This window comes from Pezoporus occidentalis, unplaced genomic scaffold (assembly GCF_034315485.1).
Source record: "Pezoporus occidentalis ecotype Australia unplaced genomic scaffold, CSIRO_AGI_Poc_V1 ctg500, whole genome shotgun sequence".
NCBI classification, from domain to species: domain Eukaryota; kingdom Metazoa; phylum Chordata; class Aves; order Psittaciformes; family Psittacidae; genus Pezoporus; species Pezoporus occidentalis.
The window spans coordinates 21,387-44,810 of record NW_026915837.1 but is presented as its reverse complement, the minus strand read 5'-3'; the positions used below and the strand labels follow the sequence as shown (position 1 = coordinate 44,810).

Genomic DNA, 23,424 nt, shown 5'->3' with positions numbered 1-23,424 from the left:
GGGGGGTCCCTCGTTGCCACTGGAGCCGTTTGTGTCCCCCCTTTTTACCAATAAACCGGGTCCCCCGGCTCTGTCTCTTTGTCCGTGACGCGCCCCCACCCGTGTCCGCCCGTCCGGTACCCCCCCCCCAAGGGCTCACCGAGGGCCTCGCTGGGTCCTAGTGCCCGCCCCATGGACTGGGCGCAAAGGGGAGGGCTTGTGGGCGCGCCGCAGCCAATCAGGATCAGGAGAGGGCGGGGGCTCGTCTGGTGCTGGCCAATGGGAGCGAGGAGGGGGCGGGTCAATGCCGGGACGCACCTGCTTCACCGGGACCCATAGAACTGACCGGACCCCCCGGGATCCAGGGCCCGTCCGCGACCTCGGCCCTACCCCACCGTGTCCCCATCCCTGGCCGTGGACTCCCCCGTGTGCGGCCGCGCTCTCCCCATCCCGGGCCGTGGTTGCCCCGTACGTGCCCACAGTGGCCGCAGCAACCCCCCCCCCCCCCCCCGGCTCGTGTCCCCACCACTGCCATTGCCCCCTGCACATCTGCGGGGTCCTCAACCACAACCATGGCCCCCACAATGTGGCCACTGTCCCCTCCCGAAGGGGCTGTAACGTGTGGCCCCCGAATGTCCCCGGCTCTTGGTGGCCACCATTGGGTGCTGGCGTCTGCAGGGGCTGGTTCGGGGGCCAGGGACCCACAGCGGGGAGGGGATGGGTCCCTGGGTGCTGCCCTGACACTGACACACACACACACACACCCCCCCCCGGTCTCACCTCTTCCCCCCGCCCCCGTTTGGAGCCGTTGAGCCGGTTCCTTGTTCGGGTGCGTCTGAGCCACGTGGAGCCGTGGGCAGGGCCATGGGCAGCACCGGACAGGTACCGGGGGGACCCCCCAGGTGACCCCATTGCGGCTCCGGGGACAGCCCCTGTTGTGGCTGTAACGAGATTGGGCTGGGACGGGTCATGGGGGGGGGAGGGGGGGAACACTCATGGGGCTGGGGGTGCTCAAATGGGGCTGAAAACTCGCGGGGGCTGGGGGGGGACCGGGGAGGGACCGGGGAAGGGAGGAAGGGGGGCACGGGTAAGGGGACAGGGAGGGATTGGGGGAGACAAAGGGGACACGGGGAGGGATTTGGGGGTCTCCGCAGGACAGTGAGCTGGTGGCGGGGGGTTTCTGTGGGTGCTCGGGGGGGTCCATCCCTGCCCTGTACCCTGCAGCCACCGAGGCGCCGCTGTGGGGCCGTGCGGGGCCCCTGGTTCCTGCTGGGCTTCGCCGTGGGGCTGGCGCTGGGGGGCAGCTTCCTGCGTGGTCTTGGGGGGCTGCAGGGCCCCCCCAGAGCCGAGGGTGCTCCCCCCCTGCGCAGCCTCCCCCCTCCCACAGGTGAGACCGGGGGGGGGGACCCATGGGAGATAACGGGGGAGGGCGAGGTCCCGGAAGCAGGGACGGGCGCAGGGCGCAGCCGGGGTGGTGGCGGTGACGTCCCCGTGTGGCACCGGGGAGGTGGCACCGAGGGACAAGGGAACGGCTTTACCCTGCCCGAGGGCAGACTGAGATGAGCTCTGGGGCAGAAGCTCTTCCCTGGGAGGGTGCTGAGGCGCTGGCACAGGGTGCCCAGAGAAGCTGTGGCTGCCCCATCCCTGGCAGTGCTCAAGGCCAGGTTGGACACAGGGGCTTGGAGCACCCTGCTCCAGTGGAAGGGGTCCCTGCCCATGGCAGAGGTTGGGGCTGGAGGAGCTTCAAGGTCCCTCCCAACCCAAACCAACCCCTGTTTCTCTGGGGCTGGCAGTGGGAGCTCTGAGCCTGTGATGCATTTGGGATGTCCTGGATATGGTGGGAGCTCAGAGCTGGGGACCGGGATGGGGCAGTGGCCGGTGATGGGGTCCACAGGACATCCCTGCACTCAGAGGTGCCTACGGCACATCCAGCGCACGGAGGTGTCCATGGCCCGCCCCAGCTCCCTCTCTCCCGCAGTGAACAGCAGCCTGGCACAGGCGCTGTACGAGCGGGTGCGTGTCCTGTGCTGGGTCATGACCAGCCCCAGCACCCTGGAGACCAGAGCCAGGCACGTGCAGGCGACCTGGGCCCGGCACTGCAACGTGGTGCTGTTCATGAGCTCAGCGCCAGAGCCGAGCCTCCCGGCCGTGGGGCTGCCCGTGGGGGAAGGTCGGCATCAGCTCTACTGGAAAACCATCCGCGCCTTCCAGTACGTGCACGAGCATCACCTGGACCAGGCCGATTGGTTCCTCAAGGCGGACGACGACACCTTCGTGGTGGTGGCCAACCTGCGCTGGCTCCTGGCCGGGCGCTCCCCGGAGGCCCCCCTGTACCTGGGGAAGCGCTTCAAGCCCTTCGTGCGCCAGGGCTACATGAGCGGGGGGGCCGGGTACGTGCTCAGCAAAGGGGCCCTGCGGCTCCTCGCAGCCGCCTTCGCCGCTGGGACCTGCACCCACAGCAGCCCCGTGGAGGACCTGGCGCTGGGGCAGTGCCTGGAGAAGCTCGGGGTGGCCGCGGGGGATTCCCGGGACTCCCAGGGACGGGAAACCTTCCACCCCTTCCCGCCGGAGCAGCACCTCACCCAGCCCCTGCCCCGCGACCGCTTCTACCCGCAGTACTCCTACTACCCCGTGCAGTGGGTGAGTAGGGACCCGGCAACCGAACCCATCCCATGCGGATCAGAGCGGGGGCACAGAGCCCCCCCCAGTCCCCTCTGCACCCCCAGGGCTCCCTCTGCACCCTCAAGTCTCCTCTGCACCCCCCCAGTCCCCTCTGCACCCGCAAGGCTCCCTCTGCACCCCCAGGGCTCCCTCTGCACCCTCAAGTCTCCTCTGCACCCCCCCAGTCCCCTCTGCACCCGCAAGGCTCCCTCTGCACCCCCAGGGCTCCCTCTCCACCCTCAAGTCTCCTCTGCACCCCCCCAGTCCCCTCTGCACCCGCAAGGTTCCCTCTGCACCCGCAAGGTTCCCTCTGCACCCTCAAGTCTCCTCTGCACCCTCAAGTCTCCTCTGCACCCCCCCAGTCCCCTCTGCATCCCCAAGGCTCCCTCTGCACCCCCAAGTCTCCTCTGCACCCTCAAGTCCGCTCTGCACCCCCAGGTCCCCACTGCACCCCCCAGGTCCCCTCTGCACCCTCAAGTCTCCTCTGCACCCCCCCAGTCCCCTCTGCATCCCCAAGGCTCCCTCTGCACCCCCAAGTCTCCTCTGCACCCTCAAGTCCGCTCTGCACCCCCAGGTTCCCGCTGCACCCCCCAGGCTCCGCTGCACCCCCAGTCCCCTCTGCACCCCCAAGTCCCCTCCCACTTCATTTGCATAGAGGACAGGCCTCTCTTTTCTCACCTACTCGAAGCTCCGCCTACGTAATTTGCATACAAACCACGCCCACTCTCCTGCACACACACACACACCCCCCCCATGCGTGTCCCGCCCCCTCAGAGCACGCCCCCTCTGGCGCCCCCTGCAGGCCGCCGCGTGCTGCTCCGACCTCTCGGTCTCGTTCCACTACGTGGACGGGGTCCAGATGCACGCGCTGGAGTTCCTGACCCACCGGCTGCGGCCCTACGGATACCGGCACCGGTACCGGCCTGACCCCCCCTGACCCCCCCGGCACCGGTACCGGCCTGACCCCCCCCGCCCCCTCCCCGGCACCGGCACCGGCCTGACCCCCTCTGACCCCCCCGGCACCGGCACCGGCCTGACCCCCCCCGCCCCCTCCCCGGCACCGGTACCGGCCTGACCCCCCCTGACCCCCCCGGCACCGGCCTGACCCCCCCTGACCCCCCCGGCACCGGTACCGGCCTGACCCCCCCCGCCCCCTCCCCGGCACCGGCACCGGCCTGACCCCCTCTGACCCCCCCGGCACCGGCCTGACCCCCCCCGCCCCCTCCCCGGCACCGGCACCGGCCTGACCCCCTCCCCCCCCGGCACCGGCACCGGCCTGACCCCCCCGGCACCGGTACCGGCCTGACCCCCCTGACCCCCCCGGCACCGGCCTGACCCCCCCGGCACCGGCCTGACCCCCCCTGACCCCCCCGACACCGATACCGGCCTGACCCCCCTAACCCCAGCACCGGTACCGACCTGACCCCCCTGCCCCCCCCCTAGCACCGGTACCGGCCTGACCGCCTGACCCCCCTTGACAACCCTCCAGCACCTGCACTGCCCTGACCCCCCCCCAGGCACCGGTACCAGCCTGACACCCTGACCCTCCACTGGTACTGGCATGAATCCACTGACCCCCCCTGAAGCCCCCTCCGGCAATAGTACCGGCCTGACCCCCTAACCCCCCCCGGCACCGGTACTGGCCTGACCCCCACTGACCCACCCTGGTACCGGCATGAACCCCCTCCAACCCCGCTTGACCCCCCCAAAAACCCTTCTAGCACTGATACAGGCCTGACCCCCTGACCCCACTGACCCACACCGGTACCGGTCCTGACCCCCCAAACCCCTTCCGGCACCGGTACCGGCCCCCCCATACACCCTAGCACCAGAACCCTCTTGGTCTCCAGCCCTAAGCCACGGCACAGCCCCAAGGCACGGCCCAACCACAGCCCTATTGCGGGACCCCCCCTCCCCATCCCGATCCCCCCGCGGTGCCGCCGCAGGAGCCGCGCTCACAGCGCCAAATCCAACATTGTTACGTACTTACAGTTACAACCCGAAAACGCTGTACACGCCATGACACGCCACGGCACGCCAAGGCATGCCACAGCATGCCATGACACGCCATGACACGCCACAGCACGCCACAGCATGCCATGACACGCCACGACATGCCCTGGCACGCCATGACCTCCCTGGTCCCCCCAAGCCCCGGGGCCCTGGCTCAGTCCCACCGGCGCTGCCGGGGCGTCACAGCGAGGGGCACCCCTACATTCATGGGAGGGTCCCAGGGGTGGGGGCCAAGGGGTGGGCCCCCTCCAGGCTCATGGGTGGGCCCCCAGGCCCATGGGTGCCCCTGGCACCACCCAACGGTGAAACGAAGCAATAAATTAAAGAGGATCCCAAGGGGACGGTGACAAAAGGGGGGCTGGGGGGGTCACAGGTTCGGGGGGGGTCTCAGGGCACAGTCGGGGGGGGGGGTTGTACAAAAGGGGCTGTAGAAAAGGGGGTCGGGGCTGCTCCTGTCACGGTGCCGGTGCCAGGGGAGGGGACTTGGGGTGGAGGACCCACGGAGAGGTGGGATGGGGGGGACAGGACCCACGTCAGCCGGGAGCCGTAGGCAGGATGACGTGAATGGGGTGACACGGGCGGTGTGACACGGCCAGCGCTGTCCCCATCGGTGCCGCACACCGAGACACCGGGAGGTGACCACGGTGCCACCAGCGCTGGGTGCTGGGACCTGGCACGGGCAGAGGGACAGGACCGGGAGAGCTCCCGGCAGGAGCCGTGTAATAAATAGAGCCCCAGGACAGCGAACCGGGGCCGGTGGCACCGGGGGCTGGTGGCGGCCCCCGCAGCCCGGGGAGCGGGGGGGGCCGTGGCTACACCAGTGCCGTGTGCGGCTCGCAGGGCCCGCAGCTGCTCCTGCGGCCGGTGCCGCCGGCGCTGTCGGTGCTGTCGGCGCTGTCGCCGGGCCCCTCTCCGGGGCAGCCGTGCTGCACCAGGATGTCCGCGCACTCCCGGCTGCCGGCGCGGCGCGCGTAGAACAGCGCCGTGTGCCCGCGGCCGTCCCGGGCCCGCGCGTCCGCTCCGTGCTGCGGGGACACGGGCGTCAGGGCCGCGCTCACCGGGAGGGGATCGGGGATGTGGGGCTGGGGGATGTGGGGCTGGGGGATGCGGGGCTGGGGGATGTGGGGCTGGGGGATGTGGGGCTGGGGGATGCGGGGATGAGTGGGATGCGGGACTGGGGGATGTGGGGCTGGGGGATGTGGGGATGGGGGATGCGGGGATGGGGGATGCGGGAATGGGGGATGTGGGGATGGGGGATGCGGGAATGGGGGATGCGGGTATGGGGATGTGGGGATGGGGATGCGGGGATGGGGGATGCGGGAATGGGGGATGTGGGGATGGGGGACGTGGGGATGGGGGATGTGGGGATGGGGGATGCGGGGAGGGGCGACGTGGGAATGGGGGATGTGGGGATGGGGGATGTGGGGATATGGGATATGGGGATGGGGATGGGGGATGTGGGGATGGGGGATGTGGGGATGGGAGATGCAGGGATGAGGGACGTGGGGATGGGGGACGTGGGGATGGGGGACGTGGGGATGGGGGATGTGGGGATGGGGGATGTGAGGATGGGGGATGTGGGGATGGGGGACAGGGGGATGGGGGATGCGGGGATGCGGGGATGGGGGAAGTGAGGATGGGGGACACAGGGATGGGGGACACAGGGATGGGGGATGTGGGGATGGGGTACACGGGGATGGGGGATGCGGGGGTGGGCCTCTGGGGCTGCGGTTATCCCGAGGGGTTTGCAGTGTGGGGGCATTCTGTGGCTGAGCCGTGGTGCCCATGGCCATGCCTCGTCCCACATGGGCACAGCATAGCCCCCATGGCCCCACCATATCCCCCATGGCCATGTCCTACATGGCCACTCCATGACCCCCATGGCCACACCACATCCCCATGGCCACCCCATGACTACACCACATCCCCTATGGCCATCCCATGACCACACCACATCCCCTATGGCCATCCCATGACTACACCACATCCCCTATGGCCATCCCATGACCACACCACACACCCCTCCCTTGGCCACACCACATCCCTCCTGGCCACACCATGCCCATGACTATGCCATGGTCCCCATGACCACCCCACATCCCACATCCCCCATGGCCATCCCACAACCCCCAGCCCTCATAACCACCCATCCCACCCCCTTGCCCCCACGTACCCAGAGCAGCAGCTGGGTGATGACCACCAGCCCCATGTCACAGGCCACGTGCAGCGCCGGGCGCCCGTCCCCATCTGCAGTGCTGACGTTGAGCTGCTCCTTCTTGCTGTGGGCCAGGAGCAGCAGCACCAGCTCCAGGTCCTTGTCCTGCACGGCGCGGAGGAGCTGCTCCCCCAGCGGCCCCTCGGCCTCCGGCAGCGGCGCCAGGAACAGCTTCTGCTCGTACTTAGCCCGGATCCAGGCCTCCCGCTCCTCCCTGCGGGCAGGGGCACAGCGTGTCACGGGCTGGGGAGGGGGGGTCCGGGTCCTGGGGTGGGGGGGGGGGCAGCACCCACCGGGAGGACTCGGGAGTGGGTTTGCTGCGGCCCTGCGGGCTCTTCTCCCAGATGCTGTTGGCGGTGGCGTTGCCGATGGAGGTCAGCACGAGGGTCAGCTCCCGTGGCCAATCGTCCAGGTCCAGCGAGCGCACGCGTGAGAGGTGCGTGCCCAGGTTGCGGTGGATCCCCGAGCACTCGATGCAGATCAGGGCGCCCAGGTTCAGGCTGGCCCAGGTTGGGTCTGGGGGGGGGGCATGGAGATGGTTGGTGATGCAATGGGGGCATCGCATCAACCTGGGAACCCCCCCGTCTTGATGGCACCTGATGGAGCGTGGCCCATGGCATTGGGTGGCCCATGGTGCCATGTGGCAATGGTGCTTCCTAGACCAGGCCTTTGGGTAACCCAATGGCATGACATGACCCATGGCATTGGGTGGCCCATGGTGCCATGTGGCAATGGTGCTTCCTAGACCAGGCCTTTGGGTAACCCAATGGCATAACATGACCCATGGCATTGGGTGGCCCATGGTGCCATGTGGCAATGGTGCTTCCTAGACCCGGCCTTTGGGTAACCCAATGGCATAACATGACCCATGGCATTGGGTGGCCCATGGTGCCATGTGGCAATGGTGCTTCCTAGACCCGGCCTTTGGGTAACCCAATGGCATGACATGACCCATGGCATTGGGTGGCCCATGGTGCCATGTGGCAATGGTGCTTCCTAGACCAGGCCTTTGGGTAACCCAATGGCATGACATGACCCATGGCATTGGGTGGCCCATGGTGCCATGTGGCAATGGTGCTTCCTAGACCAGGCCTTTGGGTAACCCAATGGCATGACATGACCCATGGCATTGGGTGGCCCATGGTGCCATGTGGCAATGGTGCTTCCTAGACCAGGCCTTTGGGTAACCCAATGGCATGACATGACCCATGGCATTGGTGGCCTACAGTGCCATGTTGCACATGGTGCTTCCTAGACCAGGCCATTGGGTAACCCAATGGCATGACATGACCCATGGCATTGGTGGCCTATGGTGCCATGTGGCAATGGTGCTTCCTAGACCAGGCCTTTGGGTAACCCAATGGCATAACATGACCCATGGCATTGGTGGCCCATGGTGCTTCCTTGCCCAGGTTCTTGGTGGCATAAAATGGCCCATGGCATCCCATGGCATCCCATGGCACACTGTGGCTCCTCACCCAGGGCATTAAATGGCCCATGGTGACACATAGCACATGATGCTTCCTTGCACATGTTGGCCCACTGGGTGGCCATGGTTGCGCATGGTGCTTCCTCACCCAGGGCATTAGATGGCCCATGGCATGACGTGGTCCATAGCATGACATCATGTGGCACACAGTGCCCAGGACATTGGGTGTCCATCACACCATCACAGCACACCTCAACCTGTGGCTCTGCCACGTGGCACCAAGTGACCGATGGCTCCACACAGCACCATGAGAGCAGCGACACTGCACAGCCCCGGTGTCCTGTGTCACTGTGTCACCTCTGACCCCCCATGACTGCCCATGTCCCCCCACATCCCCAGCGACCCCAACACTCACTGGGTGCCCCACAGTCCACACAGAACGAGTTGCCACGGGCATTGCGGATGGCCTGGATGGCCACGGCCTCACTCTGGCTGTCCATGCGCGCCTGCGGGGGGACATGGGGACAATGAGCGGCGCTGGTGACGTGGTGGCCCCCCGTGGCCACTGCCAAGTCCCACCTTGTTCTTGCTGCTCTCGCAGCACTGGAGGCTAGCCAGGATCTGGCTCTCGATGGCCTGCACCCAGGCGTCACGCTCCTCGAAGCTGCTCGCCTCGAAGTGCCAGGTCTGCCCCGTGCTGGACACGATGAGGAACTCGAAGTTCTCCTCTTCTGCAGGAGCAAAAACCCAACGCCCCAAACCAACGGTGGGTGGTGGGGCAGGGGGAATCCAACCCCCTATGGGTGCCCCAGCGCCCACAGCACCCATAGGTCAGCAGCAGAGGATGGAGCAGGGCAGGAGGAGCAAGGGGGAGCCAGGGGGGCAGGAGGAGCCGTTACCTGTTTTATACAGATTTCTTAAACTACCAAAGCTTTTTAGCTTCCACATTTTGCGCTTGGCTGTGGGAGGGTCCGGAGCAGCGGGGGCAGAGAGAGGAAAGGTGGGGACAGAGTCACCAGAGCAGAACCGCCAAGCCAAGAGGGACAGGGGACAGCGCGAGGGGTGCAGGGAGGGACAGAGCAAGTGGGGTTCAGCAGTGGTCGAGCATCCAGGGGCATCGTCCCCATGGATGCAGCAATGGGTCCGTGGGCATCCAGGGCCGGAGGGACCCACGGCCATGGCCTCACCTTCCGCCTGCCCGGCAGAGCCCTCCGTCTTGGACGGTGTCATCAGCTTCTTCCTCCGGTGCTTCTTCCTGTCCATGAGCGGCGATGGCGGCGGCTCCCGGCCCGCGCTGCCGGGGCTGGAGATGGCTTCGAAGGGGGCATCTGTGGAGACACCAACACCGATGGGTGCCAGGGACACCGGGACCACCAGGGCCAGCAGGGCCAAGGGGGTCACCGGGACCCGAGGGCACCAGGACCACAGGAGGCACCACAATCACCAAGCGCACCAGGGTTGGTGACCATTGAAGCCACCAGGGTGGCCAGGTCCACCAGAACCACTGGGTTCTCCATGGTCACCAGGTTCACAACTATCACTGGGGCCAGCAGAGCCACCAGGGTCACCAAACCCACCGGAGTCACTGGGGTCAACAGGGCCATCAGAGGGTGACCCAGGTGCAAAAGAGCCACCGGGCTTTTCACCAGCAGCACCAGGACCCCTGGAACCACCAGGGTCACCAAACCCGCTGGGGTTGCTGAGCTAACCAAAGCCACCACATTCACCATGGAGTCCGAGATCACCAGGGCCACCAAGGGCTACCGGGTCTCAGGGTTTACCAGGTCCACAGGAACCAACATGGGATGGGACAAGGGGACAGCAGGAAGGGACACGGGGCCCCTGGTTCTATCCTGGGGTGGTGGCTGGGTCCATTGGGACAGGAGGTAGTACACGGGGGCAGGAGGGGGTGCAAGGGGGCAGGAGGGGGTGCAAGGGGGCAGGAGGGGGTGCAAGGGGCAGGAGGGGGCAGGAGGGGGCAGGAGGGGGCACGAGGGGACAGGAGGGGACAGGAGGGGGCAGGAGGGGGCACAAGGGGCAGGAGGGGGCAGGAGGGGGCAGGAGGGGGCAGGAGGGGGCACGAGGGGACAGGAGGGGGCAGGAGGGGGAACAAGGGGCAGGAGGGGGCAGGAGGGGGCAGGAGGGGGCAGGAGGGGGCAGGAGCTGTCACTGTCACTCACCGGAGCTGACTCTGGCGCTGGAGGCGGAGGCACAGCGCTGCAGGGACCGCTCGCCCTTACCCGGGACCTTCAGCCCTGGCTCAGGGGGGAGGCTGAGCCCCACGGCTGGGGGGGGGCACCAGTGACCCCCGGTCCTGCAGGACCACCCCATTGCCACCAGCACCCCCATTGCTGCTGAGCCCCCATTGCCACCAGCACACTCAGTGCTGCTGAACCCCATTGCCACCAGCACCCCCATTGCTGCTGAACCCCCATTGCCATCAGCACCCCCATTGCTGCTGAACCCCCATTGCCACCAGCACCCCCATTGCTGCTGAGCCCCCATTGCCACCAGCACCCCCATTGCTGCTGAGCCCCCATTGCCACCAGCACCCCCATTGCTGCTGAGCCCCCATTGCCACCAGCATCCCCAGATCCATCTGAACCCCCATTGCCACCAGCACCCCCATTGCTGCTGAACACCCATTGCCAACAGCACCCCCAGCTCCTGCTGAACCCCCACTGCCACCAGCACCCTCAGTGCTGCTGAACCCCCATTGCCACCAGCACCCTCAGTGCTGCTGAGCTCCCATTGCCACCAGCACCCTCAGTGCTGCTGAAGCCCCATTGCCACCAGCACCCTCAGTGCTGAACCCCCATTGCCACCAGCACCCCCAGCTCCTGCTGAGCCCCCATTGCCACCAGCACCCTCAGTGCTGCTGAACCCCCATTGCCACCAGCACCCCCATTGCTGCTGAGCCTCCATTGCCACCAGCACTCTCAGTGCTGCTGAACCCCCATTGCCACCAACACCCTAAGTGCTGCTGAAGCCCCATTGCCACCAGCAACCCCAGCTCCTGCTGAACCCCCATTGCCACCAGCACCCCCATTGCTGCTGAACCCCCATTGCCACCAGCACCCTCAGTGCTGAACCCCCATTGCCACCAGCACCCCCATTGCTGCTGAGCCCCCATTGCCACCAGCACCCCCATTGCTGCTGAACCCCCATTGCCACCAGCACCCCCATTGCTACTGAATCCCCCCCGGTCCCTGGGCTCCCCCCGCACTCACCCCCCCCCTCGTCTCGCAGGAGCCCGTTGGCGCTGGGGGCGGGGCCGCAGGCGGAGATCGCGCGGGGGGGGCGCTTCCCCGGGACCTTGACCGTGGTGCGGAGCAAATCCATCTCCTTCCCATGGGTGCTGTGCAGGTAATCCTGTATGGGACAGGGGAGGTGACACCGGGTCCTGTATGGGACAGGGGAGGTGACACCGGGTCCTGTATGGGACAGGAGAGGTGACACCGGGTCCTGTATGGGACAGGGGAGGTGACACCGGGTCCTGTATGGGACAGGAGAGGTGACACCGGGTCCTGTATGGGACAGGGGAGGTGACACCGGGTCCTGTATGGGACAGGGGAGGTGACACCGGGTCCTGTATGGGACAGGGGAGGTGACACCGGGTCCTGTATGGGACAGGAGAGGTGACACCGGGTCCTGTATGGGACAGGGGAGGTGACACCGGGTCCTGTATGGGACAGGAGAGGTGACACCGGGTCCTGTATGGGAGAGGAGGGGTGACACCGGGTCCTGTATGGGACATGAGAGGTGACAGCGGGTCCTGTATGGGACAGGAGAGGTGACAGCAGGTCCTGTATGGGACAGGAGAGGTGACACCGGGTCCTGTATGGGACAGGAGAGGTGACACCGGGTCCTGTATGGGACAGGAGAGGTGACACCGGGTCCTGTATGGGACAGGAGAGGTGACACCGGGTCCTGTATGGGACAGGGGAGGTGACACCGGGTCCTGTATGGGACAGGAGAGGTGACACCGGGTCCTGTATGGGACAGGGGAGGTGACAGCGGGTCCTGTATGGGACAAGGGAGGTGACAGCGGGTCCTGTATGGGACAGGAGAGGTGACACCGCGTCCTGTATGGGACAGGAGAGGTGACAGCGGGTCCTGTATGGGACAGGAGAGGTGACACCGGGTCCTGTATGGGACAGGAGAGGTGACACCGGGTCCTGTATGGGACAAGGGAGGTGACACCGGGTCCTGTATGGGACAGGAGAGGTGACAGCGGGTCCTGTATGGGACAGGGGAGGTGACACTGGGTCCTGTATGGGAGAGGAGGTGACAGCGGGTCCTGTATGGGAGAGGAGGTGACAGCGGGTCCTGTATGGGACAGGAGAGGTGACACCGGGTCCTGTATGGGACAGGAGAGGTGACAGCGGGTCCTGTATGGGACAGGAGAGGTGACAGCGGGTCCTGTATGGGACAGGAGAGGTGACACCGGGTCCTGTATGGGACAGGAGAGGTGACAGCGGGTCCTGTATGGGACAGGGGAGGTGACAGCGGGTCCTGTATGGGACAAGGGAGGTGACAGCGGGTCCTGTATGGGACAGGAGAGGTGACAGCGGGTCCTGTATGGGACAGGGGAGGTGACAGCGGGTCCTGTATGGGACAGGAGAGGTGAATGCGGGTCCTGTATGGGACAGGAGTGGTGACAGCGGGTCCTGTATGGGACAGGAGAGGTGACACCGGGTCCTGTATGGGACAGGGGAGGTGACACCGGGTCCTGTATGGGACAGGAGTGGTGACACCGGGTCCTGTATGGGACAGGAGTGGTGACAGCGGGTCCTGTATGGGACAGGAGAGGTGACACCGGGTCCTGTATGGGACAGGGGAGGTGAATGCGGGTCCTGTGTGGGACAGGGGAGGTGGCAGTGGTCCCGCAGGGGCCCGGGGCGGGCGCTGTGGCCGCGGGCACTCACATTCACGCTCGGGTGGTAGAGCAGGAGCCCGTTGCTGCTCAGGGTCACATATTTCTTCTTCCACTCCTTGTTGAGGGAGTTGCCGCTGCGCTTCAGCAGGAAGCTCTGGGCAGGGACAGGGACAGGGGCAGCGCTGGCACCGGGGGGGGGACATCGCCGCTTCCCCCCGCGGCCAAAACCCACCTGCTTGATGGGCACCGGCACCGAGCGGGCGGTGCTGGGGCCCTCCAGGCTCCGCTTGTCCGAGTCGCTGCCGCGGCGCGTCTGTGGGGACAGGGGTAGTGATGGGGACAGGGACAGGGGATGGGGACAGGGACAGGAGACAGAACAGGTACAAGGAGAGGGATGGGGATGGGACAAGGACAGGGACAGAGAACGGGGACCGGGACAGGAACAGGGACAGAGGATGGGGACAGGGGAATTGGACACATAAGGCCAGGGCACCCACCCCCGGTGGCACTGGGGCACCCAAATGCCTCCCTGTGCCACGCTGGGAAAATATGGGCGCCACATGTCCCCTGATGCCACCACCCATTCAAAGGCACACCATGGATGCCACATGCCTCCTGTACTGCCAGAGCACCATGGTGAGGCACCCTAGATCCACGTGCTCCCCTGTGCCACCACCCTGCCAAAAGGACACTATGGTGGCTATATGTCCCTTGTTGCCACCACCCTCCCAAGGGGACACTGAGGGGACCAAATGTCCCCGCTGCTGCCGCGGTCACTCACGGCGAAGAGGCTGGTGCGGCGCTTGGCCCCGCGGTGCAGGGAGCTGGGGGTGCCGGGGACCACGGGGGTGTCGCTGCGCAGGTCCCGGTGGGTGACGTTGGGGGTGGAGGGCAGCGAGGACGAGTAATCGCTGGTGTGGCCGTTGCTGGTCTGGGGGCACAGTGGGGTCAGAGCCACCACGGGAGCCCCATGGCCAGGGGTGGGTAATGGGGGGTACCTGGCCAGGGTGGGAGCCCCCGAGCGGGGTGGAGGCAGCTGAGTGGCTGGGGGAGCTGGGGAGGGACTTGCAGGAGGCCACGAGCTGCTGCTGCTTCCTCAGCGCCACCACCTTCTGTGCCACTGCTCCAAGAGCCTCGTGTCAGGTGGGATGTGGGACATGGGACATGGCACCGAGACCCCAGCCACCGCCATGGTCCCATCCCACCTCCATCACCACCATGGTCCCATCCCACCTCAATCACCACCATGGTCCCATCCCACCTCCACCACCACCATGGTCCCATCAAACCTCCATCACCACCATGGTCCCATCCCACCTTCATCACCACCATGGTCCCATCCCACCTCCAACACCACCATGGTCCCATCCCACCTCCATCACCACCATGGTCCCATCCCACCTCCATCACCACCATGGTCCCATCACACCTCCATCACCAGCCATGGTCCCATCACACCTCCATCACCAGCCATGGTCCCATCCCACCTCCATCACCACCATGGTCCCATCACACCTCCATCACCAGCCATGGTCCCATCCCACCTCCATCACCACCATGGTGCCATCACACCTCCATCACTGCTATGGTCCCATCACACCTCCACTGCAACTATGGTCCCCATTCCACCTCCATCACCAGCCATGGTCCCATCACACCTCCATCACCAGGCATGGTCCCATCCCACCTCCACTGCAGCCATGGTCCCCATTCCACCTCCATCACCAGCCATGGTCCCATCACACCTCCATCACCAGGCATGCTCCCATCCCACCTCCACTGCAGCCATGGTCCCCATTCCACCTCCATCACCAGCCATGGTCCCATCCCACCTCCCTCCACCGCCCCCGTCCCCCCGGCACACAGGGCACCCACCCTCAGTGAAGACCCTGTCCACGTTGAGGCCGTACGTGGCGCAGGTCTCGTAGTAGAGGCAGCGCCTCATGTCCCCGCAGAGCGCGCGGGCGCGGGCGTCCTCCACCACGCGTGGGCTGGAGGAGCTGATCTTGTCTGTGGGGAGCAGCGGTGAGGGGGGGTTGTCCCCTCCCCATGCCGGCCCCATGGGGGTCCCCCCCCGGCTCACCCTGGGTGCCCACCAGCGCCAGGGCCACCTCAGCGGCGCCCCGGTGGGTGACGAGCAGCTCGTGGAGCTTCACCACCTCCTGGAAGCTGCCTTCGCTCTCCAGGCTGAACACGAAGATGACGGCGTCGGCCCAGCTGGCAAACTGGGGAGGGGGGGACACGAAGATGGGGTCAGACCCCAGCCCCGCTGCTGGACCACCCGGCCCGGCCCACACCCACCTCTGGGTCCGGGGCTCCTCCTTCCTCCCGGATGAGCAGGAGGTGGCTCTGGCCATCGACCGTCACCTCGCGCTTGAACTGGCCACCTGAGGCAGGGAGAAAGCAGGGACCCCACGCTGAGCTGCACCCATGGCCTGAGACCCAATGGGCTGGAGCACCCCATGGCCATGAGCACCCCATGGCCACGAGCACCCCACAGCCATGAGCACCCCATGGCCATGAGCAGCCCACGGCCATGAGCACCCTGTGGCCATGAGCAGCCCATGGCCATGAGCACCCGATGGCCATGAGCACCCCAGGGCCTTGAGCACCCAGTGACCATGAGCACTCCATGGCCTTGAATACCCCATGGGCTGGAGAACCCCATGGCCCTGAGCACCCGATAGCCATGAACACCCCACAGCCTTGAGCAACTCAATGGCCATGAGCACTCCACGGGTTGGAGCACTTCATAGCCTTAAGCACTCCATGGCCTTGAGTACCCCATTGCCATGCCCAACAGTATGGCCTTGACTGTCCTCTTGTCCATACTCAGAACCATAGCCTTGTCCATCCCATAGTCATGGACTAAGCTCAGGCCATGGTCATGCCCAACCCTGTGACCATGCTCAGATCCATGATCGTAGTCCATCCCTACGGCCTTGTACATCCCATGGCCAAGCTCAAGCTCATGATCATGCTCAGCTCTACTAGGACCATGTCCATCCCCATGGCCATGTCCATCCTCACAGCCATGTCCAGCACCACAGCCATTGCTGTGTCCACCCCCATGGCCATGTCCACCCCCATGGCCATGTCCATCCCCATGGCCATGTCCATCCCCACGGCCACTCACTCTCGGTGGGCTCCAGGCCCACATAGGAGCCGGTGAGGAAGCGATGGACAAGTGCCGACTTCCCACTCCTGCTGCTGCCCAGGACACCCTGGGGACAGAGCAGAGGAGGTGTCAGGGTGCTCATGGGGACAGGGACACAGGGACACGGGGACAGGGACATGGGGACAGGAGCATGGGGACACAGAGACACAGGGACATGGGGACAGGGGCATGGGGACATGGTACCCACCAAGCGGATCTCAGGGATGGAGCGACCCAGGGTCCATTCCTGGCTGTTGACCAGAGCCTCTGTGGGGCAGGAGAAGGGTGGGACGGTGCCACCAGCCCCAGGCTGGGCCAGGCCACCCCCCACCCGCGCCGCGGCACCGGCAGCAGCCGTGGGCAGCACCCGCCGTCACCAGGCAACGCACCGGGGGCGGCGGAGACGTGACGTGATGTGCGGGGACGGGGACATGGAGCCCGGCACGGGATGGGGATGGGAATGGGAATGGGGTGGGAATGGGGGTGAAGCGTGTCAGGAGGACATGGCCTGGCACAGGGAGATGATGGGCACCAGGACACAATGGGCACCAGGATGTGTCGTACCATGAGGACACAACAGGCACCAGGATGCAATGTGGCACCAGTACGTGGCCTGGCACAGGATGTTGATGGGTGCCAAGCGGCAACACAGCAAGAGGGCGCAGAACCAGGACATGATGGGCACCAGGACACGATGGCACAACGATGTGGTGTGGCAAGAAAACACAGCGTGGCATGAGGACCCAACGGGCATCAGGACACGATGGCACCAAGATGAAGCATGGCACGAGGGCACAATGGGTTTCAGGCCACGACGGGCACCGGGACACGGTGCTGCACGTGACGGGCACGAGGACGTGACGGCTGCGGCGCACATGACGACATGGGAGGCACGAGGCCGTGGCGTGACACGGGGACACGAGGAGCACAAGGAATCAGCACATGCTGGGCACGAGGATGCACCCAGCCCCGCGCACGAGGACATGGCGCGAGGACACAGCGTGACACAAGCATGCGGCGGCGCACGAGGATGTTCCCTGTGTCCTCCCCCAGTCACTGGGCGCCATCAGAAGGGAAACTGAGGCCGGGCAAAGGCAGAAGGTGCCTTCCTTTCCTGTGCCTCAGTTTCCCCGGTACAGGCAGGGTCAACCTGCTCCTGTCCCCCCATGCACCCCATGGCACCAGGGGGACAGACGGACACAGGCAGAGGATGGATGGACACGCGATAGGTGTCACAGATGGCAGGGAGATGGACGGATGGATGCCAGCACAGGAGGACGCATGAGGATTGAGCCCCACAGAGCCACCACAGTGGGGAAACTGAGGCACAAGGGCCCCATGGCACCTGAGGCCACTTAGGGGTGGCCTTGACTTGCTGTGTCCCCAGCCCTCAGCCATGGGGCGCAGACGGGTCCCAGCCCTGTACAATCCCCCTCCCATCCCCACAACCCCTCCTCAGCCCCATTGCACCCGTTCCCACCCCACCCAGCTCCCCCAGCCCCACAGGGACACCAAGGTGCTGCCCCACAGCCCACGGCAGGTCCGGCCCATGGGATCCGCACACCCCTCCCCATCGCACGGCGCTCACCGGGGGCCGCGGGGAAACTGAGGCACGTCCCGGACCGCCCGGTACTCACGGGGGGGGGCCCAGGGGGGCGCGGGGGGGGGCGCGGGGCTCTTGGCGAAGATGCCGCTGATGAACTTGAGCATCTTGCGGTCGCGGGTGGAGGCTCGGCCGCCTTCACGCCCCCGTTTGAGCCCCGTCTCGGTACCGGCGGCACCGGGGGCCGCAGCGGGAGCCGGGACCGGAGTCAGCCCCCCCGCTACCGGGGGCAGGTCGCTGTAATCCAGGGTCTTGCTTTTGCCTTTGTGCGGGGAGAAGCGACCCCGTCCCGGCGGCCGCGGCCCCGCCTCAGGTCCCGCTTTGCCCCCCGCGGCTTTGGGCCGCCCCTTGCCCTCGCCCTCGGGCCACGAGAGGCGGCTGCCCCCGGCCCCGCTCGCGGTCGCCTTCAGGGGCCCTTTGGTCGCCTTCAGAGGCTCCCCGGGGGTCGCCACTTTGAACGGCTTCGTCCCGGTCAAGCGGAGCCGGCGGGGCCCGGCCGAGGGGTGCGGGGAGGACACGGGGTGCGGGGGGGGTTTGGCCAGCTCCGGGGTCACCTCGGGGCACCCCCACGTTGCCTGGGCCAGCAGCGGGGGCCGCGGGGTCGCCAGGGCGGGGGGGGGCCGCCCCCGCTCCCCTGTGGCCTCCAAGGTGCCCTTGGACCCCCCTCGCGGGGTGAGGTCTGGTTTTGGGGGTACAGCAGGGGGCAGGGAGGCCGCGGGGGGTTTTGGGGGTACGGCGGGGGGCGGCGGGAGCGCAGTCGGGTCCGGTTTGGGAGGGACAAGCGGGGGTTGGGGGGGGGGGAAGAGACGCCGGGTCGGGTTTGGGGGGTACAACCGGAGGGGGGGGCAGCAGGGTCGGGTCCGGTTTTGGGGGTACAACGGGGGGGGTGGAGGTGGGAGAACGGGGCCGGCGGGAGGCGGCGGCGGGGCGGGGAGGGGGGGCCGAGGCCTCGGTGGTGGGCACCGGGCCCGGGCTGGGGGTGCGGGGGCTGCCGGGGGGGGCCGCAGCGTCGGGGGGGCCGGTTGTACTTATCCAAAGAGCGTCCTGGCGCTGGAAGAGCCGCTCGGGCCGCTTCGTTCTGCCGCCGCCACCGGGATCCTCGGGGCGGGCGGCATCAACCGGCCTCCCCCCGGGGCGGGGGGACCCATCGCTGCCCCCCCCCGCCGCCGCCGCCGCCGCCGCCGGCTCCGGTTCTCCCGGCGCTGCCGCCACCGACTCGAGCTTGACGAGGGTGAGGGAGATGAGGAAGGTTGTGCGGCGCTGGAGGCCGCTGGTCCTGCTCATGGGTGCGGGCAGGGACACCCCCCCCGGCCCGGGCAGGCGGCGAAGCCCCCCCCTCGCTGTCCCTGTCCCCGTCGCTGTGTATCCGCGTCCCCCCCCCCGTTCCCGGTGTTCCCGGTTCGCTGGAGGATGCTCGGCGCCGTCCCCACCCCCGGCCCTGCCTCCCCGAAGCCTTTCCCCGCTCCTCGCCCGCCCCCGGAGGGGTTGGAACCGACACCGCCCCCCCCCACCGAACAAACCCCCCCCATAACAACCCCCCCCCCAACAGAGCAAACCCCTCCCGGAGCGAGCAACCCTCTCCCCGGGTTAAAGACCCGGGGGCACCGTGGGGGGGCCCCCCCCAAGCATGGGGGCGGATGTGGGGGTCCGGGGGGGGGGGGAGTTATAGGGTGGGGGGAGTCTGTTGGGATGGGGGTGGGGGGGGAGAGGGGGCATCGAGGGGCACGGGGGGTTATGGGAGGTGTGTGTGGGGGGGTGATGGGGAGGTATGGGGGGGCTATAGGGGGTTGTGGTGCGATTATGGGGGGGGGCTATGGAGCGATTATGGGGGGTTATGGGGGGACTATGGAGGTGTTGTGGGGTCCCTGTTTGGGGGGTCCCGTGGGGGTCCCCACAACACGATCCCGGCCGCAGCCTCCCTTTTCCCGTCATGTTTTTAGCATCAACCTCCCTCTCCCCACTCCCGCATCCCGTTATCCCGTTGCCGTGGCAGCGGCGGGGCCAGGGATGGAGCCCTACGGGCGGTCCCCAGCGGTTCCCCCCCCATCCCGGTCTATGTCCCCCCCCCCGGGGGTGCTGGGTTTCGGGGGTCGCTCCCCCCCCCCCCGCTGCCTTCCCTCCCCCCTTGTTACTGCCACATTCCCGCTGCTCGTGACAGAACCGGGAGCGTCGCCCCAGCAACGCGCCCACGGCACCACCGGGATGGATGGATGAGGGGGGGCACTCCTTGATCCCCCTCCTTGTCCCTCCCTGTCACTAGGGGGGTGACACGTGATCCCCTCACAGCCCCCCCCATAGTGCCAGTGTTGCCCCCCTCCCATTCCCAGTCCATCCCAGTCCCTCCCAGTGCCCCCCTGCAGTCTTCAGGAGACAGGCTGGGTGTCCCCCCATCACCCATGGGTGGCTCTTGTGTGTCTCCCCCCAACTATGGGGGCGTCACGGCGAGTCTGACACCACCACCCCCCCCCCCCAAACCAGTCACATCCCCATCGACATCCCCAGGTCCTGCTGCCCCTATTGATGCCCTGCTGCCCCGTTGGGGCTGAGGGGGAGGTCAGAAGCACGCACAATGGGTGAGAGCTGGGCCCTGGGGTGGGGGTGCTGGGGTGGGGGGGTCCCTGTGCCCCCCTATCCGTGGGTACCACTTTCTGGGTGCTTAGCAACGAGGCATCCCCCTGCTTCTTGTCGCCATGGCAACAGTGCTGGGGAGATGCCAGCACACGGGGGGGGCTTGCAGGGATGCGGAGGGGGGACACAGGGATGCGGAGGGGGGGGCACAAGGATGGGGGGGCACAAGAACTGGGGGACACGGGGATGGGGGCACACAGATGTGTGGTGTGTTGGGGGTGGAACCAGCACCCAAGTCCCTGGGGACACCATCCCATTGGACACCCACCAATGGGGACCATGGGATGGGAGAGCATCCCCCCACCCATAGCACCTCCATGGGGCCCTCCAGAATCAGGGCCCTCCCCACATCCCCCCCTCGGGTGCTGGGCCCCCCCCCCGAGTTGAGGAAACAGCCCCAACGTCACCGACCGCAGCCCCGGACTGAGGCACCGGAAACCAGCAAAGGCGGCAGCAGGAGGAGGCAGGGGAGGGGCTGGGGACCCCCAAACCCACTCTCCCCAGCTCTGACCCCTTCAACATGTCCCCAAGTGGGTCCTGGGGGGTACTGGGGATCCCCAGCCCTGGGCAGCGTCAAGGGAGGGAACCAGGACCCCACAGTTTGTGAGGGCCCTGAGGGGAGTTGGGGGTCACAGGGACCCCCCTGTGTGCACGGATACCTGCCCAGGGTTTGGTGTGGGGCAGGGAGGACCAGTGTCATGAGCTGTCCAGCTGCCCATCATCCAGCCACCATCCTCCTGCCCACCCAGCATCATCCATCCCTCTGTCCTTCTGTCCATCCAACCATCAAACTGCCAGCCCCCCCAGCCCTCCATCTGCCCATCTCACCAGCCCCCATCTCTCTGTGCATGCATTCATCCCCCCATCCCTCTGTCCATCCCTCCATCCATCCCGCAACTCATCCCTCCCTCCCTCCCTCTATTCCTCCCCTCAGCCACCCGTCCACCTGCCTGTTCTATCCATCTGTCCGTCCATCCATCCATCCATCCATCCAACCATCCATCCCCCCTCCGTCCATGCCTCCATCCATCCTTCTGTCTGTCCCAACACTCATCCCTCTGTTATCCACTGTCCATCCCTCTGTCCATCCACCCTGCTGTCCATCCATCTGTTCATCCACACATCCTTTGTCCCTCGATCCATCCCTCCATCCATCCATCCATCCATCCCTCCCTCTCTCCATCCATCCATCCATCCATCCATCCATCCATCCATCCATCCATCCCTCCATCCATCCATGTCTCCCTCCATCCATCTGGCCATCTACCCCCCTGTCCATTCACACATCCATCATCCCACTGTTCATCCCTCTGTCTATCCCCCTGTACATCCATCAGTCCATCCGTCCATCCATCCATCCATCCATCCATCCCAACATCCATCTATCCACCTCCTGCCCATCCCTCCTGTGTTCACTCACACATGTACCCATCATCACTTCATCCACCCCCTGTCCATCCATCAGTCCATCCCCCTGTCCATCTGTCTGTGCACCCATGTGTCCCTCCATCCATCCTTCCACCCCTCTGTCCGTCCACCTGTCCATACACACATCCACCCATCCATCGTCCCCCTGTCTATCCCCCTGTCCACCCCCATGTCCATTCCCCGTCCATCCCCCTGTCCATCCCCCTGTCCATCCCCCTGTCTATCCCCCTGTCCATCCCCATGTCCATCCCCATGTCCCTCCCCATGTCCATCCCCATGTCCCTCTGTCCATGTCCCTGTGTCCATCCGCATCCCCATGTCCATCCCCATGCCCATCCCCACGTCCCTGTGCCCATCCCCATGTCCATCCCCATGTCCACCCCCATGTCCATCCCCATGTCCATCCCCCCGTCCATCCCCCTGGTCTCTCCATCCTCTGTCCCCCCATCCCTCCCTCCCTCGCCCCCGCTGTTCCCCCGTGTCCCGGCACCTCGGAGGTCGCGCGCGGCCGCCGCCAGCGCCCGCCGCAGCCGGGGCTCGGTCACGGCCTCCACGAGCGCCACGAGCGCGTTGAGGCTCCGCTTGGCCTCCTCGTGCCGCCGCACCTCGGCGCGGATGGCGGCGAGCGCCCGGCCCCGCGCCCCGCTCATGGCACCCGCGGGGCTGCGGCGGCCCCGGCCCGGCCCCGCGCATCCGGCCCCGCGCTTCCTGCGGGACGCGGCGCCTGCAACGAGCCCGGACACGCCACGGCCCGGCCCGGCCCAGCGCCGCCCGCGGCACGCGTGGGGACGCGCGAGGAGCCGGCTCCACATGGGACACAGCGGGGACACAACAGGGACATAACCAGGGACATAACCAGGGACACAGAGGGGACACAGCGGGGACACAGCGGGGACACAACAGGGACATAACCAGGGACATAAACAGGGACACAGCGGGGACATAACCAGGGACACAGCGGGGACACAGCGGGGACATAACCAGGGACACAGCGGGGACACAGCGGGGACACAGCGGGGACATAACCAGGGACATAACCAGGGACACAGAGGGGACACAGCGGGGACATAACCAGGGACACAGCGTGGACACACCATGGACACGCCAGGGACACGCCAGGGACACACCAGGGACACACCATGGACGCACCAGGGACACGCCAGGGACACACCATGGACACACCATGGACGCACCAGGGACAGGCCATGGACACGCCAGGGACACCCCAGGGACACGCCATGGACATGCCAGGGACACGCCATGGACACACCAGGGACACGCCAGGGACACCCCAGGGACACCCCAGGGACACGCCATGGACACACCATGGACACGCCAGGGACACGCCAGGGACACAGCAGGGACACGCCATGGACACACCATGGACACGCCAGGGACACGCCAGGGACACAGCAGGGACACGCCATGGACA

General features: G+C 66.7%; 2 protein-coding genes across 4 annotated transcripts; one reads left to right on the top strand and one right to left on the bottom strand.

Annotated features, from left to right (window-relative positions):
* The first annotated feature begins 820 nt into the window (after window positions 1–820).
* LOC134173276 (glycoprotein-N-acetylgalactosamine 3-beta-galactosyltransferase 1-B-like) lies at window positions 821–4,989 on the top strand. Its single transcript, XM_062637110.1, has 5 exons — window positions 821–861; window positions 1,204–1,366; window positions 1,958–2,619; window positions 3,443–3,555; window positions 4,633–4,989. Exons 1-5 carry the CDS (start codon window positions 844–846, stop codon window positions 4,661–4,663), a joined length of 987 nt encoding a protein of 328 aa, XP_062493094.1. The 5' UTR covers window positions 821–843; the 3' UTR covers window positions 4,664–4,989.
* AGAP2 (ArfGAP with GTPase domain, ankyrin repeat and PH domain 2) lies at window positions 4,596–22,671 on the bottom strand. Of its 3 annotated transcripts, none has more exons than XM_062637109.1 (19): window positions 22,483–22,671; window positions 16,542–16,600; window positions 16,313–16,400; window positions 15,478–15,563; window positions 15,260–15,401; window positions 15,052–15,186; window positions 14,175–14,296; window positions 13,958–14,107; window positions 13,409–13,489; window positions 13,226–13,330; window positions 11,528–11,669; window positions 10,478–10,582; window positions 9,485–9,625; window positions 9,197–9,256; window positions 8,877–9,028; window positions 8,713–8,803; window positions 7,162–7,384; window positions 6,827–7,082; window positions 4,596–5,678 (listed from the first exon to the last, which is right to left on the bottom strand). In XM_062637109.1, the coding sequence occupies exons 1-19, from the start codon at window positions 22,640–22,642 to the stop codon at window positions 5,466–5,468; spliced, it is 2,511 nt and encodes an 836-aa protein (XP_062493093.1). In that variant the 5' UTR covers window positions 22,643–22,671; the 3' UTR covers window positions 4,596–5,465. The 3 variants fall into 3 exon arrangements, with proteins under 3 accessions (XP_062493093.1, XP_062493091.1, XP_062493092.1); XM_062637107.1 differs by lacking the exon at window positions 22,483–22,671 and adding an exon at window positions 17,971–18,708; XM_062637108.1 differs by lacking the exons at window positions 9,197–9,256; window positions 22,483–22,671 and adding an exon at window positions 17,971–18,855.
* Window positions 22,672–23,424: the final 753 nt, after the last annotated feature.

Coding starts and splice junctions, on each gene's coding strand:
- AGAP2 (XM_062637109.1), bottom strand. CDS start 22,642: ATGAGCGGGGCGCGGGGCCGGGCGCTCGCCGCCATCCGCGCCGAGGTG. Junction 15,564..16,312: donor GGGCCTGGAGCCCACCGAGA/GTGAGTGGCCGT, acceptor TCCCTGCCTCAG/GTGGCCAGTTCAAGCGCGAG. Junction 13,331..13,408: donor TGCCGGTGCCCATCAAGCAG/GTGGGTTTTGGC, acceptor GTCCCTGCCCAG/AGCTTCCTGCTGAAGCGCAG.
- LOC134173276 (XM_062637110.1), top strand. Junction 2,620..3,442: donor CCTACTACCCCGTGCAGTGG/GTGAGTAGGGAC, acceptor CGCCCCCTGCAG/GCCGCCGCGTGCTGCTCCGA. Junction 3,556..4,632: donor CCCTACGGATACCGGCACCG/GTACCGGCCTGA, acceptor ACGTACTTACAG/TTACAACCCGAAAACGCTGT.